This window comes from Aspergillus homomorphus (genome assembly GCF_003184865.1).
Source record: "Aspergillus homomorphus CBS 101889 unplaced genomic scaffold BO97scaffold_17, whole genome shotgun sequence".
In the NCBI taxonomy this organism is placed as follows: domain Eukaryota; kingdom Fungi; phylum Ascomycota; class Eurotiomycetes; order Eurotiales; family Aspergillaceae; genus Aspergillus; species Aspergillus homomorphus.
The window spans coordinates 410,532-428,572 of record NW_020291903.1 but is presented as its reverse complement, the minus strand read 5'-3'; the positions used below and the strand labels follow the sequence as shown (position 1 = coordinate 428,572).

General features: G+C 50.9%; 3 protein-coding genes across 3 annotated transcripts; all 3 read right to left on the bottom strand.

Moving 5' to 3' along the window:
- Positions 1-9: 9 nt before the first annotated feature.
- Positions 10-4,115, bottom strand: BO97DRAFT_443112 (FAD-binding oxidoreductase; the record flags this gene model as incomplete). Its single annotated transcript, XM_025698339.1, has 2 exons — positions 10-1,714; positions 3,349-4,115. The coding sequence occupies 2 exons, from the start codon at positions 4,113-4,115 to the stop codon at positions 10-12; spliced, it is 2,472 nt and encodes an 823-aa protein (XP_025551662.1).
- Positions 4,116-8,580: 4,465 nt separating this feature from the next.
- On the bottom strand, positions 8,581-9,410 carry BO97DRAFT_414280 (uncharacterized protein; the record flags this gene model as incomplete). Its single annotated transcript, XM_025696340.1, has 3 exons — positions 8,581-8,717; positions 9,026-9,214; positions 9,263-9,410. 3 exons carry the CDS (start codon positions 9,408-9,410, stop codon positions 8,581-8,583), a joined length of 474 nt encoding a protein of 157 aa, XP_025551661.1.
- Positions 9,411-15,246: 5,836 nt separating this feature from the next.
- BO97DRAFT_368577 (putative 5'-nucleotidase) lies at positions 15,247-17,806 on the bottom strand. The gene is made up of 4 exons (XM_025692706.1): positions 17,568-17,806; positions 17,293-17,503; positions 17,007-17,200; positions 15,247-16,941 (listed from the first exon to the last, which is right to left on the bottom strand). The coding sequence occupies exons 1-4, from the start codon at positions 17,669-17,671 to the stop codon at positions 15,459-15,461; spliced, it is 1,992 nt and encodes a 663-aa protein (XP_025551660.1). The 5' UTR covers positions 17,672-17,806; the 3' UTR covers positions 15,247-15,458.
- Positions 17,807-18,041: the final 235 nt, after the last annotated feature.

Sequence of the window (18,041 nt, the reverse complement as noted above, 5' to 3'; positions counted from 1 at the left end):
TCATATAACCTACCCACTCAAATAATACTCCCCCCGGCACCAAGCCCTCCAAACCCCATAAAGCCCACTAAAAGGCCAAACACCCCAAGCCTTCCTCCTAAGATACGGCCCCCACCCCTCCTTTTTGAGAACATCCAACGCATCCAAATTGACACGCACCTTCTCAAACAAATCCGGCAAATACGCCGCATGATACCTTTCCCGCAACGCATCGTACCGTCTCCGATCATAGATCTCCCAGAACTCGTGCTCGGTGTAGTACGCATGCGCATACAGCCACTTCTTCCCGCCGAGGCTCTGCACCTTGCCTTCCAGTGCGCGGTTCTGCGCGATGAAGGCACCCCCGCGGTGCGGGGAGGGGGCCCAGAGGCCGAAGTTCATTAGGTAGTTCTCATCCTTTTCTTTTTCTTTTGCTTGGGGGTTTTCTTGGGGGTTGGGTGGTGCGTGCTTTCCCTGGGGGTATGCACCCGCCTCAGGCGACTGCGACTGGGATGGGGTTGGGACTTGTCCCTGCAATAGCCCGCCCTGCTCACTCTTGCGCAGCAGTGGACAGAGCCAGATGGGATAGGCGCCGAAGTTCTGGGGCTCATCTAACCAATCCAGGAACCGGGTGGTCGCGGCGTAGGGGACGGCGACGTCCTGGATGACGTGCTGGGCGGCGAGGCCGCTCTGGTGCAGGGCGTGGTACATGACGCGGGTGTGCATGAAGGAGTCGAGGAGGTAGCGTGTAACGCGGTTGAAGGGGGTGAGGAAGTAGGCGTAGGCGTAGCGGCCGGTCCAGAAGGCGCCGCGGTCGTAGCGGAAGAGGTAGTCTTGCAGGGGGATCAGGTCCTTTGGGGGCGTCTGTGGGGGTATCGATGCAGATCCTGAAGGGGGAGGAGCGCGGGTCTGCGCATGGAGATAGAACCACGGGTCGTGGGGGCGGGTGAAGCGTTGCTGCGGGAGACCGGGAAGCTCATCGGTCAGTTTGCCGGCGCAGATGACGATGTGGTCCTTTGCGAAGACGATACCGTCGAGGTACTCAGTCGACGGGTCAGCGGTGGCGGCGCGGATGGCCTTCATCGCTTCGGCCATGCTGGTCGTCGGGATGTAGCTCAGCTCGACGAAGGGGCGGGCGCGCCGGCATTGGATCTCCAGTAGGGTGACCACGCCGAGGGTGCCGAAGGCGGAGGCCGCGCCCCAGAAGAGGTCCGGGTCGGTGGTGCGCGAGGCGCGCCGGATCTCGCCGTTAGGGATCACGATCTCGATCTGTTGTACTGTCGCATCGAAGAATCCGTGGCGGAACGAACTGCTCTCGCCGGATGTGCCGGAGAAGCCGCCGCCCGCTGTGATGCCCGGGAATTCCATCACCACTAGGGGCACGAGGCCGTGCTGGAGTGTTGCGGCCACCAGTGCGTCCATCGGGACGTTGGGCTCGACCGTGACGGTCTCCGTGGCTTCGTTGACGTCGAGCACATTGTTCAGGTGGGCAGTGCTGATTGTGTTGCGTGAGTTATGTTGTGATTGTCGCGTGGAGTTGGTCGAGCCGTGGTAGATCCGGAAGGGTTCCTGGCGAGCGTGGAATTGCTTCACCTGAGCGGCCAGGGCGTCGACCGCGACCTTGTGGGCTTCCATTGCGGTCTTGCAGGAGGATGTAGAGGGAAGTACTCGAGCACATGCGGATCGTTCGGAGATAGCTGATAAGAGGCCATTGATGGTTGCCTGGTCTAGTGCGCTATGATATCATCAGTGGAGAAATTGTGGAGAGGCTCGATGTTTCTAGGGAATTGATCCGACACGAGAGTGCTTTCCCGAGGCCCTTCACATGGCATTTCACAGAGGGCAGGTTACCGAATATTCTTGCCAGGATCTTGTGGACCAAAGGTGCATGGATTGATGCGGATGAGGGTTAGAGAGACTGTAGAGAAAGCAACACAGCTTATGCAGCACGCAACAACAGAAAAGACCGAGTCACCAAGATATCAGGCTGCATACACAGATTCCAGCAGCTCAATCAATAGTGATCGGTGTTCGGCGGAATGTTCGTGCATCGGGATAGGACATGACAACGTCGAAATCGATCCAAGTTAATCGCCCTATGTCTCCGCGTGCGACAAGGATATTCTTGGGATATCCATCGTAATGAAGAAAAAAAGCCTGGTGGATGTCATCCAGTCCCTGCAGGGCATACTTCTGAGCATTTCTCGGAGTAATTCACACAATTGAGCTCTTCTGCGTGAGACAGATATTCGAGTAAGATAGCCTTCGACTTGTTACGATCAAGTCGGAAATGATTCATGTGCGGTTGATACAGGGCTGGCTCGACCTGATCATAATAGCCTTGAAAGTATGGAACCACGCCACTTTGGCTTACTCCGGAGAGTCGTCGATTCTTATAGGCTTTGAGTTTGCAACGGTGCCTATTCAAGTCCCGATCCTTCTTTGAGTAACCGGGGTCGTCATTGTCGTGGTACTTGGGAGTATGGTGGTTAGTCCTATCCTTTTTAGAAGCATATGCGAGTTACTTACTACCTTCAGGCAATACCGATCATCATACAGCAGCACCTCGTAGATTGAGGAAGCATCGGAGTGCCGAAGCGACCTGCAGATTTGGAAAGGAGATGGTGCCAGGGAGAACGGATTTGTACGATCATTGTTCATACTTGGATCTTGCATGGAGATAGGGCGTTACCAGACCAGGTTGGTTTGATGAGAAGCAAATAACATCTCCGAACACCGATAACCATCCAAGTACCGCGTCAAGAATCGCCTGGGAACTCAGTGAGAAATCGTGTGTATAGGAAATCCGTATATGCAGAAGCGACTTTGTTTTGAGCGCCTTGGTCTGCCAGCTGACCCTTGCATTATAGGATAACTGATCTGACTGAATGGGTTAAACCAGCTAACAGTAATTAGTTTATATATCAGGATACAAATATTGATCAAGATAAGCGAAGCAGAAACGGCATAGAGAATCTTTGTCGTACTAATAATAGGAAAGGCGAGTAAACTCGCAGGAAAATAAAAAATGATGGGAGACTCACCTGTCCGCAGGCTAGACTGTAGTATCAGTACTAACTTGAGGGAGCGAAAACGCGGTCCGGATGAGAGACGCTCATGTGCCGAATAAGCTTACGCCAGGTTATAAACTGCTGTGGACAGTCCGGACAGACAGCTTTTGCGTTTTGTGAAAGCCGATGTATTTTGTCGCAATGTGTGTCGAGGTAAACTCGGGTCGAGATGGGTATGCCACAGACGAAGCAGATGCATCTTCTGTAGGTGGGGGCCAGATATCCAGTTGGATGTATCGTTTTCTTGTGAATATAAAGACCTTGGGTCCATTTAAAGACCTTAGGGCACTGGTCGCACGGAAAGTAGTGTGCCTCGTGCAGACGTTGATGATGGCGGTACTGCTGCTGACGACTGCTCGAGCGATGTCCACAAGGCTGCCCGGTGCTCGGGAGGTTAAAGGAGCAAATAATCTGTTTGGTGGCTTTATCGACGCGAAAGCTGTACCGACCACTGCGGGACTTGCGAGTCAGGCTGGGACGATGGTGATGGCGACCTGCTTCGGCGCCGGGTTTGTAGTCCTCGTCGTCTTTGTCGTCCGACTCCTCGCTGTCCTCCTCGGTTTCTTCCTCGCTCTCCTCGTCGTCATTCCCTTGATTCTCATTATCATCATCCTCCTCGTTGTCATCATCATTCTCATCCTCCGCATCGTCGTCGTCGTCGTCCTCCTCCTCATGCAGCACCTCATTCTCACCCTTCTCTTCGGCCTCAGCATCAACGGCTATACTCTCCTCATGACTCCAGATTCCATAGGAATTGGTCACACCTGGCGACGCCGTCGTAAGCTTCCACGGAACACCATTGTGGGGACAGCCAAAAGTAAGCAGACGCCCGTTGTCGCGGGCTTCATCCGTGCGGAGCCTGTGGATGCAGCGCTCGTGGTAGTACTTCCAACAGCAGGAACATTGGTAGACGATGTGGTATTCACTTGAAATGTAGCCACACAGCTCACATGGAATGCTCAGGCCAGAGAGTCGGTCAACATACACCTGGTGGGGGATGACCTCGTCTTCTGGGAGCATCGTGTAGTGACGCAGATTATGGTTCCATCCAATGAACGAAGCCATTTTTAGTTTGATCACAGGAGGTTGAGGCTAGTGGGAGGTGTGTTAATTGCTTGTCCCATCGGAGATCCGGCTGAAGGGTTTCAACAAATTGAACAAAGTATGTGTTAAAATGCCAATGATGCATTTCAGAAGGATACAGTATATGCCCCTTTTATCTGTTGTTTGCTGGTGGGGATCGAAGCGGGGGGTTTCATCAACACCGGGTTTTATGGGGTGGGTTTCGCGTGTTTCGTTTGCATTGATGGACATCAACGACAAATGGAGAGAGATTCCGTTCTTCCCGAGAGAACTTCTGCCAGCTCAGACAAAAGTACCAGGGAAAAAAAAGGCATAGGGAGAGATTAAGCTGGGAAGAGAGCTCTAAGCAATAGAATTCAAGCGGGCAACCTAGATCTATATCTCAATTCTGAAAGTCACATGTATCTTAGAGTTGCAATAATACATCTGCCAACAGGTCATTCGAACTCCAGCATTGTCTTTGAAATGTAATCAGGACACAATGAGCCGTAAAATTGTCTATCTATTTTGTTTACTAGTTCCATTGAAATCTCCTATCTGTACCTTGGAAGGTTAAGCATTGCTATTGACAAAATGCTAATATATCCCATTCCTCTGCTAAATCCTCTTAGACCAGTGAGCCCCCGCATGCTCTGGACCACTCCACGGATACTGATATCATGTGCTTGACTAGTATCGTGCACCTTTAGCAGGAACCATTCTAATACTGGGTTGAACCCGGGAAATTTCGCTGCATCCAGTGGTAACATACTTTCAGTTGGGGTTCCCAACTCGCGGCATTGCCCCGAGATATGTTTGCAGATAGCGTGCAATTAGCGCGTGAAAGCGGCACTCCATTGATCAATTGTGTTGCTGTGGACTCCGTAATGGCCGAGGATTACCAGAATGACGATACTTGGCAATATAGCCAGGTGAGAGACTCTATCTCCGATTGCGCGAAGGCAATGAACCAACTCTCAAAGTAGGCTTCCGCGTGTTGTCTGCTTCAATAATGGCGATAATGGATTGGGGATTACAGAGCTGTCTCCCCAGCCATTTGTTGATTTCACTGCCTCTAGCCTTGTGTACAGATCTGTCGTCGGTACGTGGCTTTGGCCGAAGACACGCATACCTTGCTTGATAAGCAGTGCTCTGGGTCGATCTCCAAGCCGTAATCTTAGCACGCTGCTCTTCTTTAATCCTGTAACTTTCCCTTGACCAGCGTTCCCTCGCCACGGCGGCAACAGACCTCTTCCTGCTAAGCCTGGGTCTGTCAGGACTGAAATCGGGGCTTGATCTTAGCCCTGCGTGCACTGAGTCGTCTTTGCTTCAGCCATGTCAGGCATTATATCATACACGGAGCCGTCCGGTGAAGAATGCGAGATACCCCTTCACTCACATTGCTATAGTCTTCATGGTGTCATTTCTCTCTAAATGAAAATCCTGTCTGACCATGCACTTACTCCCCAATGTAGGAGCCAGGCCGCACCAGTCGGTCGTATCCGGATTCTACGGCCTTTGGTGACCCAATCGGGACTGGATTCTGTCTTCTGGTAAGATACTCATCATCATTGCTCTTCCAGAAAATGGTCTGCCAAAGTCAAATTGCTTCATGCCTCTCTGGGTGATTAGGCGCCCGTTGTTGTGCTCTCGGCATGTCTCGCCCTATAAAACGTGAGAGCCACGATAGACGCGGCAGCAGAGTTGTTTGTGTGCTCTTAAGGCGAAAGTCTTCCAGTTGGAGTGTACGTCTGCCGAAGACTTGTCGTAGCATCGGCCTCGAGGGATGTTGGGCTTATCTCAATCTAGGGACCGAGCAATAGGTATTTGCTGATTTCGAAGACTTCTTGTAGGACCTGCCTTCCCGAGCCATATGCCAAGCGGCATTATCTTCTTGCCATATTGCGTCTCCATTTGCGATAACTATAACGGTGCCAGAGCAGCGGAAGGAGTCAATCGACGGTCCATTGATGGCACGCAACCCAGCCAAAGAAGCAAACAATTCAGTCTTGAAAAGTATCCCGACTCTGTATATGGAGACGTAGACACAGTCAAAGATACTACTTGATCTGGACGCACTGCCCGCGTGTTGATGGCATGAACCACTGGCTCGATCCATTGATCCCACTCGAAAAGCCAGTGAGGCGATGTCGCTGCTCCTTATCTCAATCCCTGGACCATCATCTGCTCGACCCTTTCAGCCAACCCCGTAAACCAAGAAGCGGTTACCGGGCCGAAGATATGCTTGATGCCTTGCTCCTTCACTGCCAATCTCCTATGCGATAAATTCATCCCGTGTCTCCCGCGGGATCAAACCGCCAGCTATGGCATGGCCTCCATCTGAGGTGCGAATTCGTTGCAGCGGACACGGGTTCGGATACGTGAAGCTCGTTAAGAGTCACGTGAAGCTCGTGAGCTCGATCAGGATAATGCCATGCGAGATTGCGAAAAGCTTCCCGAAGAGACTGCATGTGAAGCAAGGAAGCAGAGCAGCAGAGGCAATAAGGCCACAGGGCCGGTTAGTTTTCGGATTTATAGAGACATCGAAAAACAGAAATTCGAGTAAGCGTGCCAAAACAGGCCGCCATACTCAGTATCCCCCCCCCGCATCCCAAGCCCTTTGCTATAAGTGCACCTTGAAGGACTGCCGCCGCCGGCGTTCCGCCCGGCAACACCATAGGATCAAGAAGAAAGGAGCTGTTGGTGTAGAAAAGGAATCTGCTTAAGAGAAAAAAAGCATAAGGTTCGGGTGGCTAATAGGGTAAGATTCATAGTAGTAAGGTTTAACATTGGCCAAGTTACTGGGTGGGTTGTTTAAACCATATAGTGCAACCACGAGGCCAGTAATACTCTCACTCGCAGGAAATCTCTTGTCGGCTTTTGCATCACAAAAGTTTGCTTTTGATCTATGCTGTCTGAGTTGAACTTTATTCTGATCCGAAGCTGAAACATCACCGTTGTTCAGGGTTGCCCATGTAGACGCATGTTCATCACAAAATAGTGAATCAATGATCAAGGGGATTTTTTTAGAAGTCATTGCAAGAAAAGGTCGCTCGTCTTGCCGCATTGTCGGGTGTTTTCTTTCTTTTTAAAATTGCTCAGGTAATCCAGAGCTTCCTTGATCGAGAGTTTGTTGCCTGCTGCGGCATGAATTTCGACATGAGGAACTTTCTCGCGAGAATCATGGCGAAGAGGGGGTGGAATAATGCATCTATACCGTCTCGTAATACGAAATATGCGCTTTGCGCAAAAGTCTGTCGAGCTCGAGTGATTTGGACATAGAATTGTCTAAAAGATTCTGGACTAAATTGTCGAGGTTTGGATTTTTGATGTTGGCATACTGTAGAGTGTAGTCATTTCTTCCCAATAGAATTTTGTTTACCTCCGGACGGGTCAAGAGGAACAAAATATAGAGCAATTCCAGACGATACGTGAGTGGAATGGATCCAGGAAGTCGAGCTCTTTGCAGAGTGTGGGCTCTCCTTCCCCTGTAGACGCGTAATTGAAGCTGAGCTCCGCCATTGCGAAACTGTATAGCATGGCGCAGATCACTGTCAGATACGGTTCAGGTCAATCTGCACGATAGAGCCTTTGCTCGATGGAGCGTCGGGGTGATGGCCGTCCTCCTTGTATTTTCAAGATCCAACTTCCTCCTCCTCATTCGTATCGACTGTTCCCGTCTTCCTGGTTCTCCTCCTGGTTACCAGTCAGCATTTATTTATCCTTTGGTGGGCGATCTGGACGCACCTCTAATGAAGGCGCATCGGGCATTACGGTGTCGACGTCAACGTTGTGATGCGAGACGCCACTTGTTGTGCTTGCCGGAGGCGCGATGGGCTCTGCTTCGGTGGAAATTGAGTGCAGCTCGTCTTATTGTAGTTATTGTAGATGTGGACGGAGTTGTAGGTATGCGTTGTAGACGTTGTATCAACTGCGCCTGAGTTGGGACAGCGGACCAAACCGACTCTCAATTCGCCATAGTTGCGTTAAGGGTTACGAATGCCCGTACACAGCCGTGGGGAACGGGCTTGGACACGTAGCAGGCATGATATGGTATACATTTCTCATCATGGTTCAACAAAGCACCGGTGAATATATCCAGTCCTCTCTTGGGATTTAGCTCTTGCCGCAAGAGCTGGAGTGGGTGGTGGAGTAAGAGGAGGACGCGGATATGCGTGAGACACCTCTAGTTCAGCATTCTGCGAAGACGGCCTCTGCAGCGGGTGCCACTGGACCCCCAGTGGTAGTTCCCACCCGAGCCGCCGAGGTGACCCGGTACCACAACCCACACGAAAAACAGCCGGCATTCCTGTGACAGTGCTAGCAAGGCCCAGGTTTGTAAGATCCCGTGCAGTGTGGAACTGTTCTAGAGCGCTGTCAAGACGTGGCAGAGTATTGACCAGGCTCATGGTGGTAAAAGTCCTCACTGAACCAGGTATATCGGACTTTTTTGGGTGGTCGAATGGCTCTACTCGACAATCGCAAACAACCTCCATTTGGCTCCCATGCACATACTGCTCATTTTGTCCATGCCATAAGCCCGGCGAACTCTAGCTTCACCACATAGGTTCGTCTGATGGGTAACTGCTTCGCATGTCCTGGTTACTGTACTCAAGGACAGCAGTAGAGCAAGCAACCGGCTTTCCTATGATCAACGAACGAAGATATTGTACTGCTGTTTGAATCGGGCTTGAAAATTCTTTCCCAGTATCGTAATATCCACAATCACCATACATTGTAGGATGTAGGATAACTGCAGAATCCCTGTCGATAATGCACCCCTCCATGAGTGTTTAGAGTGGCGAAGTCAAAAGCGGTCAATTCCAAGTTTGCAATAAGATCATTGCATTCTAGCAAGTCGTTCTCTTTCATTGCTCGAACTTGGGTATGTTGATGTTCGAGTGGCGGCTTACGCTTTCGAATCATCATCCATTTGCTCCCTAGATTCGAACTGGTAATAGTCTGTATGACTTCGGTCAAGTTGTTCTTCATCCTGGGCATTGGATAAAAGAACTCATGGTCCTTCACGGCTTGTGGCCACCTCTGATGAAGGGTTTCCGTCTGTACATAAACCAGCGTAGCTTTTTTCCGCACCGCGAGAGCTGTCCCAAGTTTTCGGACAACGATTTCTGACCAAGGACCTAACTTACTCATCTGAACGCTGGGCTGAATAGTAAAAGCCTGATGCTGCCACGGTAGGACAAAGCAATTCGGCCTTCTTGCTTTGAAGACCAAAATGCCTCCGGTGGCTAGCTCTGGGGAGCTTTCCACGATTGCTGGCCCTCGACCACGACACATTTAAGTGCATGCGAAACACACCTCAAGGGGCTTGAAAATTGCTTCGAGTCAAAGAAGGGCTCCGAAGGGGTTCTCTCTTCCTCCTCCATTTCCAGTTTTGAATACCTTACGCAAGAAACCCGTCAACCAGGCTCCTGACGTCCCATGGAATGAACCATACTCATGATCGAGCGGTTGATCCGCCGCTTGAGGCTCTCGACGACGAGGATTAACCGATAAATGACGTCGTAATCAGAAGAGTAATTCCTGATCCTCTTGCAGTAGCATGTGGATGTTCAGGGATATGCCGGATGCTGACTAGTTTGCACACTCAACGCATTCGGCAAACGAGGCCATTCAGGGTGAGCGTATATAAAGTCTCACGCACGTTGTGTTCTGGCTATCCGTATGGACAGATTTGTTAAAGATATGGGAATAGAGGTCCCATGTGAAATGGGCCTTGAGCACCGGTGGGACTTTAGTGTTGAAGAGTGCATGTTATGTTCCGGAGATGTGATCGGGACCAGAGATAAGAGCTGTTCTGCGAATTGTGGAAGCCTATTTAATTCATCTATTTCTCCGAAGAATCACTTGACTTATGTGGTTGTTCTTGTGCTGATTTTCTGGGAGACTATTATGCAGAAAAGTTGATCTCCGTAACCTCAACGACGTGTTGAGGGTTACCGGTGCATGAAGCAAGGCACCGCATCGAGAAAGAAGGACCGAGCTTCGATCGTCGATTACATCGATGAGCTTGTATGGATGGTGTCTGCGAATGGCGAGCAGAGGAACTCGTGTAGCTTGTGGTGGAACGATGCTGATCGCTGCGCCTGTTGCTGGACCGGGTTGGGTAAAGTAAAGCAGCCACCTGTTGCAACTCCTGCAGCGCATCGCGGAAGTAGAAATGCCAGTTATCAGATCATCAACTTGTCCGGCATCTGTGAATATGCCGACGGCATGTGTATGGAGACCAACCATTGCATGTCCAGCTTTATAGCCGAGGAATGTGATGACTGTACGCTTCGCCTGAGACAAGCCCTATCTCCGAAGCAGCTTCGTCATGTTGCCCCTCATGGTGCTGTCCGCAGCCAATTCTGACCATGAGAGCAATTCACATCATCACCAACAGAGGTAATCTCAACAATGAATTTATGAACGGCAGGGAGACGACCATGACCGAAAACCACCCCAAGCCTCGAGCAACAGTCAACGAAAGAAGCCTCAGGCTGTGGCTGAGCTTCTTGTTAAGCTCTTAGGACCTGCCCGGTCATTGTGTCTAGCTATCGCAGTGCGCTTGGCCCAAGCAAGCGCCTTGCCTAACTTCTGACCGTAATCAGAGACCGCAAGGGGTCTCATGTTCGGACTTCTTCCACCTCCTTCCAGTCTCTCAGCTTTTGTCTTGCAATATTATCATTTGCACGCAGGTGTGGTTCGTCCATATACCCCGGAACCAACTGCATCCCAGTAGCCTTCCTCATTGCTAAAGTCAATACGCATCTGGCTGAAGCCATATCATTGTTCGGAGTGGCATAAGGTGCGCAAGCTTCAGCCCAGGATTTTGTATATTGCAAAGATGTGCATCGCCGTAAAGCAGAAGTTGTAGCCCATTTCAGGACCTGAATCGAGCGGAAAGCCCAGTTCTCATTTTAAGGAACAGTCACCGGTCGAGACAAATCAACACCCATCAGAAGGAATGATGCTCTATTCAACATGCTGAAAGATGATTTGCTTCTTTCGGCATTCTGCGCCACCAACTCGATTATACGCAAGGCATAGGCTGGCCACAATAAGTGGCAGCGTGTATCGCAGATCTAGTAGTCTGCGACAGATTATTGTAATCTCCGGTCCAGAGATTGAGCAGAGACCGACAACAGCAGCAGTATTTTCTTCACTCGTTTGGGTGTGGTTGCATTTTCTCCACGGTTCCCAGAGGCCACCGTGGAAAAAGACCGACAATCGCATCGGTATCTCTTCACTCATCTCGATTTCATCTCGGACCTTATTCCAAACATGGAAAATCGCGTCCTTTGGTGTGCATGGCGATGTGCTCACCCCCTTGAAGAAGGTCGGGTCGAGCATCTCGACCGGGCTGTTGATGGCGCCCTCCTTTGTTAAAAAGCTGCGAACTTCCCGAGTGAAATCTATCCAGGTGTCCTGGATGCCTTTTTTGTTCGCGACGATCATGCAGGTTAGGTCACCCTGGGGGTTCGACCCATACTGACCTGCGGACTTTCCTAGTAGAACATATCCAGCGTTTTTGTACCTATGTTATGATCGTATTTTCCTCCAAGACCCGTGGGGCCACCTATCTTATTTGTTGTCCGAGACACCTTTTGTAGGTCCATAGCGAGCTATAGCGAGGATGAAGCATCCTGAGGGAGTGTGATGCTCGAACCACGAGACGGGAAATTGCGGTTCCCTGGACCTTTATCACCGAGACAACCCAAGAAGAAGCCATGAAACAACGAAAGGAGCAGACCAATGAGTTGATTTCATCCTCACGATATAATTTCCAGCCGCATCTTCGTCTTTCAAGCGGTCACAGGTAACGATCCGAATGTGTTGTCTTGGTACTGATATTTATCGGCTTGACAGTGGCCTGCCGCTGACCAGTTTGTAGATTTCTAGTGAATCTGAGAAATCCTGAGCTAACGACGTCGATGCTTCCGTAACTTTCGAGATGATCTTGTGTCATTGATCGGATTCGCGAGTTGAACGTAAATGTTCCAGCGCTAGCAAGATTGCCGATCAGGCCTGTGGCCATTCACATAGTGTACATAGACTGACAAAGGAAAGATACGGTGGGAGGAGAAAAGAAGACGACGAAGATGAGGGCGGGGACGAGGTGAGAAGCGAGCACAGGTAGAAAGTGGCGAAGAGGACAATTAGGCAAAGAGACAGAGGAAAGCCTCTCTTTCCTCCTAGCATGCTTAACCCTTATTCCTGCTGTTTTGTTAGCCAGAGCTTGCAGCTGGCGCATGACGCATACGTACAATCAAGGCGCGTCTGTCATCAAGGTATCTTCATCATTGTCGGTCAGGGGCGGGGCATCCTGCATCACGACATCCCCATCGGCATCAACGGTGAAGGTCGGAAAGGGGCTGTGGACGCCGGCGACCAGATTTGCAGGGGCAGACGAGGTGGCGGCGGTTAATGCGACGAAGCCCACCGTGGTGGCCAAGCGAGTGTAGACATTGTCATAAGCCACACAGGCAATCGCCGCCGACATGTTTGTCTGGGTTCTGTCAGCAGAGGGGTTTAATGTGAGTGTATAACAGTTTGGGTCTGTAACCTGCTTGCAATTGAAGATATATTTTTATGTCACAGTATCAAAAGGTAGAATGATGAAGATCGTAGAGAGGTGGAGGAGGCTGTAGAAAGACAGTATAGGCCACGAGTGAAGAGAACAAAGGCCGGCTGCCATGATCGGGAGATATATGAGACGACTTCGAGCTGCACGTGCTATATTCATATCTAGCATCAAAGCACTGAGAAGATAAAAGAAGCCTGGTCTGGCCAGAGCCGCTGGCGAATCGATCTTCCGGCCGCAGGCTCATGAGCGAGATTGCCCCCATTAGCCATTCCCACGGTCCTCGGAATGGGTGCGAAAGATCTCTAGGAGTGTCGGCGGGTGACATTTAGAGTCTAGACTCTAAATGCTGTGGAAGTGAAAATTATATTGCGCACCGCGATTGTCGCATTGATGCTATTCGGCCCGCGAATGTTGATGCCCATTTCCCACATTGGAACTCGGAGAAACGGACATCAACGTTCACAGGCGGACATCAACGTTTACAGGCGGAGTACACGCGGTATAGAGGCCGTTATAGTGGTTCGTCCTTTGTCCCGGTCATGATTAGGAAAACTAGCACGCGAGGGTTGCAGTGCTGGGCTGCGTAAGTCGGCCTAGGACGTTGCTCATCTGCAGGCTGGAAATCGTCTATGCTGAGAGATAGCTGGTAGAGTGGCAGAATAGTGTCATGCTTTTGAAAAAGGTAATAAATCTTTAAGATTAAATAAAGAGCGAGCGAAACATCCAACACACGCTAGAGACCAATCTCTGGAACAATATATTGTTGATGAGTTCTGCCGGGGAGACATACCCGACGCTGTCTAATCATCGTTTGGTTGGGGTTTTGCCGCCTTGAAACAGTACTTACCGCGGAACAATTGGTCTTGCGGCTCGCGCACTGTTCGCATTTAATGGAAGAAACAGCATCAAAACGACACTGAGGCGAAAAAAGCTCCATGGAGTCACGTTAATAATTCTTTACCGAGGTGCGCAAGCACTTCAGACAGAAAAACACCGCAGGAACGAAGGGAACCTCGGCTAGAATTTATAATTGGACGTTGATGGTGAAAACGGGCTAAAAATGAGGATTTAACTTGATCTTTGTATGAGTGGGCCTCCTATAGCCATGTCGATTTGCCTGGGATGTGACAGGGAGAAAATTGGCGGCGTCTTTCTTGGACTGACCACATCAGAGAACCCGTTCGACATAGACACAGTGAGGCGTGATAAGACAAATCAAAAGCTTCGGAGTGCGACTTTACGAGTCCCACATGGTCACCTCCACTCAAGCTTCGTGCTAATAGGAGACCAGGCCAGGAGTACGCCGATCTCGTTCCGTGAACTGCACACACCAGAGGAGTGGGGCATCGAGGGGAGTCCGCACCAGCCTAGAACCAGAAACTCGTATAAGAGGGCACATGAAGAGAAGCCATTCCCTCTTCTTTTCGTATGTATGGCCATTGGCCACAGAAAGCCTTGAACTACTTAGCCACCGTGCTAAGAAGAGTATCGAGATAGGGCTCAGACTTATCGTGGCTTGGCTTGTTCTGCCGATGTGCTCTCTGCATAGTTCAGGTATTTAACAACGCCAAGCTCTAGAGGTTCATTGATCTATTATCCTAATTAGCCCCTGTGCTTAAAATCATGCTTAAAAGAGTGTCTGCATAGGAGTTCAACTTACCGTGTCGTGACATGTCCTGGTGATGTGGTCTTTTTGTTCGTACAGCCAGAGGGTGCTCTGTATAAGGTCTCTCTCTATCTCACCAACCACACCCACACACCGAGTAATATGCACAAGGAAGCTGGTGGCTTTGTCAGCGCAGCAGAATGCGGCATTGGGCGCGTTCGCTCGAAGAAGATCCTGATGTGGACTGCTTTCAGGATTGAGGGTTATTGAGGCGAGGGATATCGGATAACGACCAAAGCGGCTTCTAAGTAGATGGAGATAGGAGTATTCAGAATGGGCCATGGAGATTTCGGTGTAAGAGGTATGGAACGAGAGGTTGATACAGAAAGACCAGAAGAACAGAAGAGGTAGTAACGAAGACTGTGAGCGAGACAAGAGAAGGTATCGGAAGGGAGGAAGAAGTAAGAGGGAAGAAGACGCCCTGGTCCGGAGCTGGTCAAGCGATTGGCTTGATATCGACCAGCTGCTAAGGATTCATTATTCACCTGGCGGCGGATGTGAATATCTACCTCGTATTGTCATTGTCTATTCAATAGGCTGCAGTAGAAGTCTGAGGATGGAGATAGAGGGTAGTCACTGCTGGGAGTCTGTATTCAATGGGATAGGTGGATTTCGTCACTATGATATGTTCATTCACCCTTAGAATTAGCAAGATGGTTGTGGAGGTGACGACAGTCCTATTATGTTAGCGCAGGGTTCGGCGAACGGAACAGCGGAGATGCGCCAAGGATGATATTGGGTGAGACTAACATTGTGTACCTGTCGATCTATCAGCAACTGTGGTAATTGGATAGGATCTGCAATACTCACTAGTACCACCAAGCAATAGCATATCTCCAACTTCAAGCACCCAACAATCCTACAAAGTAGAAGTAAATCATTCAAAAGTACTCTATATGAGTCTATCTCAATTATTAACATGATTATATCCAAACTATAACACAAATGCTCATGTTGTATAGATCATGACTCATACCCAAACCCGAAATACTCCGAAATGCTTGCTTCCCTCTTATACAACACCCAAAACCAATGAAGTAGTCAACACCGGAAGAAAAAAAGAGAAGAGAGAAGAAAAGAAAAAACTATATCAAGCACCTTCAATAACAATGCGCCCCTCCAATCTAGGGGAAATACCAGGCGTCCACGTGGGTGTGAATCCTCCCAGATCTTCCGAGTCATTGATCGGCGAGGGTTGCAGCCCGGCCTTGCGCATCCAGAGGCGCGTCACCTTGCGAGCAAGACGCAGACGATGTTCCTCCTCCATGGCCGACTTAGCGGGCAGGGTGACATAGTTCGTTGTCGGGTGTGGCGCCGACAGGACCTCCGGGTCAGTATCGGAATCCGAATCGAGCGACGCCTGATCGGACTTATCGGATTCGGAGGAGTCGCTCGGCGAGTAGCGTCCGTAGTAGTATTTCTGCTTCGTGCGCTTCAACGTCGGCCGCTGCACATGGTAGGGGACCTTCTCGGAGGCCGGGGACGGCTGGGCCGAAGGGGCTTTCAGCCATCCATCACCGTGCAGACTCTTGTGCACCGTGTCCCAGTGGCGAGTCAAGCTCTGACTCCAGCGCTGCCACTTCCCGAGGACTTTCAGGCTAAGGAAGTACTGGCGGAGCAAAGTGCTGATGAGAATGCCACTCTCTTCGTCGACGACCTCTTCCACTACGCCACCCTCGGACTGTACGAGCAGTGACGTAAAGCCGTCTTTGCCACGCCCCATGTATCCGCGAGTGGCAAGCAGGTAGCTGCGATCGAAGTCAATGGGCTGACCGTCGATCTTAGCCCAGTTAATCCGCGACCCTGACGGCGCCGACGGATTGAAGCTGAATGAGATGTTCGACACCTGCGGGAAACGTCCCTCCAACGCGGGAAGCTGACTGACTCCATTCTCCAAGGCATCGAAAAGCGCTTTGCCCTTGATGCGAAGTAGAACAACGGGGTCCTCGAAAGGAAAGCAGTTCAGGATATCCTTGACTTTCAACACTCCGGGCGGGTAGATCTGGTCGCCACGGATGGTGCCTCCAGCCATCATCGCACAGTCAGCACCATAGTAGAACCGCATGAGATCGCAGGCGAAGTTGCCGAGGTTGGACTCCCTCTGCCGTACAGTCGAGAACCGACCGTCCAGCGGTCGAGCGGTATACCCGATAGGCTTCTCCAATTTCGCCTTCAAGCTCGACGTCAGCCGGCCCACCATGGCCCTGGTCGACGGGTCCTCAGGAATCGATCGCACCAAGTCTCTGCGCACGATGTCGAAGTCCCATCCCGCACCGTCTGGCTTGCGCCAGGCCTCCAGATAGCTAAGCTGCTTGAAATCAGTGCCCGACCGCAGAATATGAACCCCGTTGACCACAGCGTGCGCATAGAAGTGATCGTGACCCCCTAAGATAATGTCCACCAGCCCTGGCGTCAAGTTCTCCGCCAACTTATAATCATTCGGTTCACGTTGGTGGGTGACGGCGACAACAATATCCGCGCCTTGTTCGCGCAGCCGCGGCGCAAGTTCCAGGGCCGTTTTCGATGCGGATTTGTAGATAAGATCCGGGGGTAGGGCGTTGATAGTTCCTAACCTAGCGTTTGAAAACAGGTTAGCAAAATGACGTCTCGAGTGGCGGTGTGGGCTCACAAAACTTACCACTCCCTCTCCCCGAGCCCGATCACCCCAACTTTAATGCCATTGGACGCAGTCAGCATCCAGGTCTTCTCACAATCAGCGATGGGTACATCGACCCCCAATGCGGGATCGATAACATTAGCCAATAGCCAGGGAAACTGGCATTGTGTGCGTAAATGGCGGAATTGCGTGACTCCGAAATCGAGATCGTGATTCTAGTAAGCCAGTATTCAGCCGTCAGCTTCGTTTTCCGCCACAACCAAGAAAACACAGACAATGACAGCGCAGGAACAGAGAAACGACATACCCCGACACACGCGACATCGGTGCCCACTTTGTTCAAGAACGGAACCATATGCTTCCCCTTTGTGACGGAGCTCTCTAGACTCGGGTTGTAGGCATCGCCGGAGAAGAAGGTCAGCACGCCGGGATGGCCGGCGAACGCGGGGTCGGAACGATAGTAATCAACGACAGACTGGAAGCGTGGTACACCACCGACGGGCTCTGCGGATCCTGGTCTATGGGAAGGGATTGTTAGCGGCGGTCTTTACTCTGGAGATTGCGACAAAGGAAACGACTTACTCAACGTGGTAGACGTCGTTGTAATGGATCAAGCGGAGATCGGGGGCGCCGGTTCGGCCACTGGTGTGGATGACGGAGTAACCGTCGTTTGCGACAGCTGACATGCCTTATTTCCAATCAAGGTAGAGACAGACAAGATAATATGTAGCAAATGAGGCAGCAAACGAGAGAGAAACAGTAAGACAGAGATAGGAGAGAAAGAGGATGAGAGAGAGATAAAGGGATGGATGTGTACAAGTACAAGGACAGGAATGGGGGGGAAGAGAGAGACGGGACTATGGGGCAGTGACGCAGTACCCTGGGTCTGGCACCGTACCAGGCATCAAGGCAGCCATGCAGGCACCCGGAAAATGCGGAGCTGGCCGACCAATCAGTGGATCACGATTGACACACGGGATCTACGCGGTGGCGGAGGACAGACAGCGGAGTCACGAAGGTTCTCCAAGTCTCCTTCAGCCCAATGCTGATCCCGAG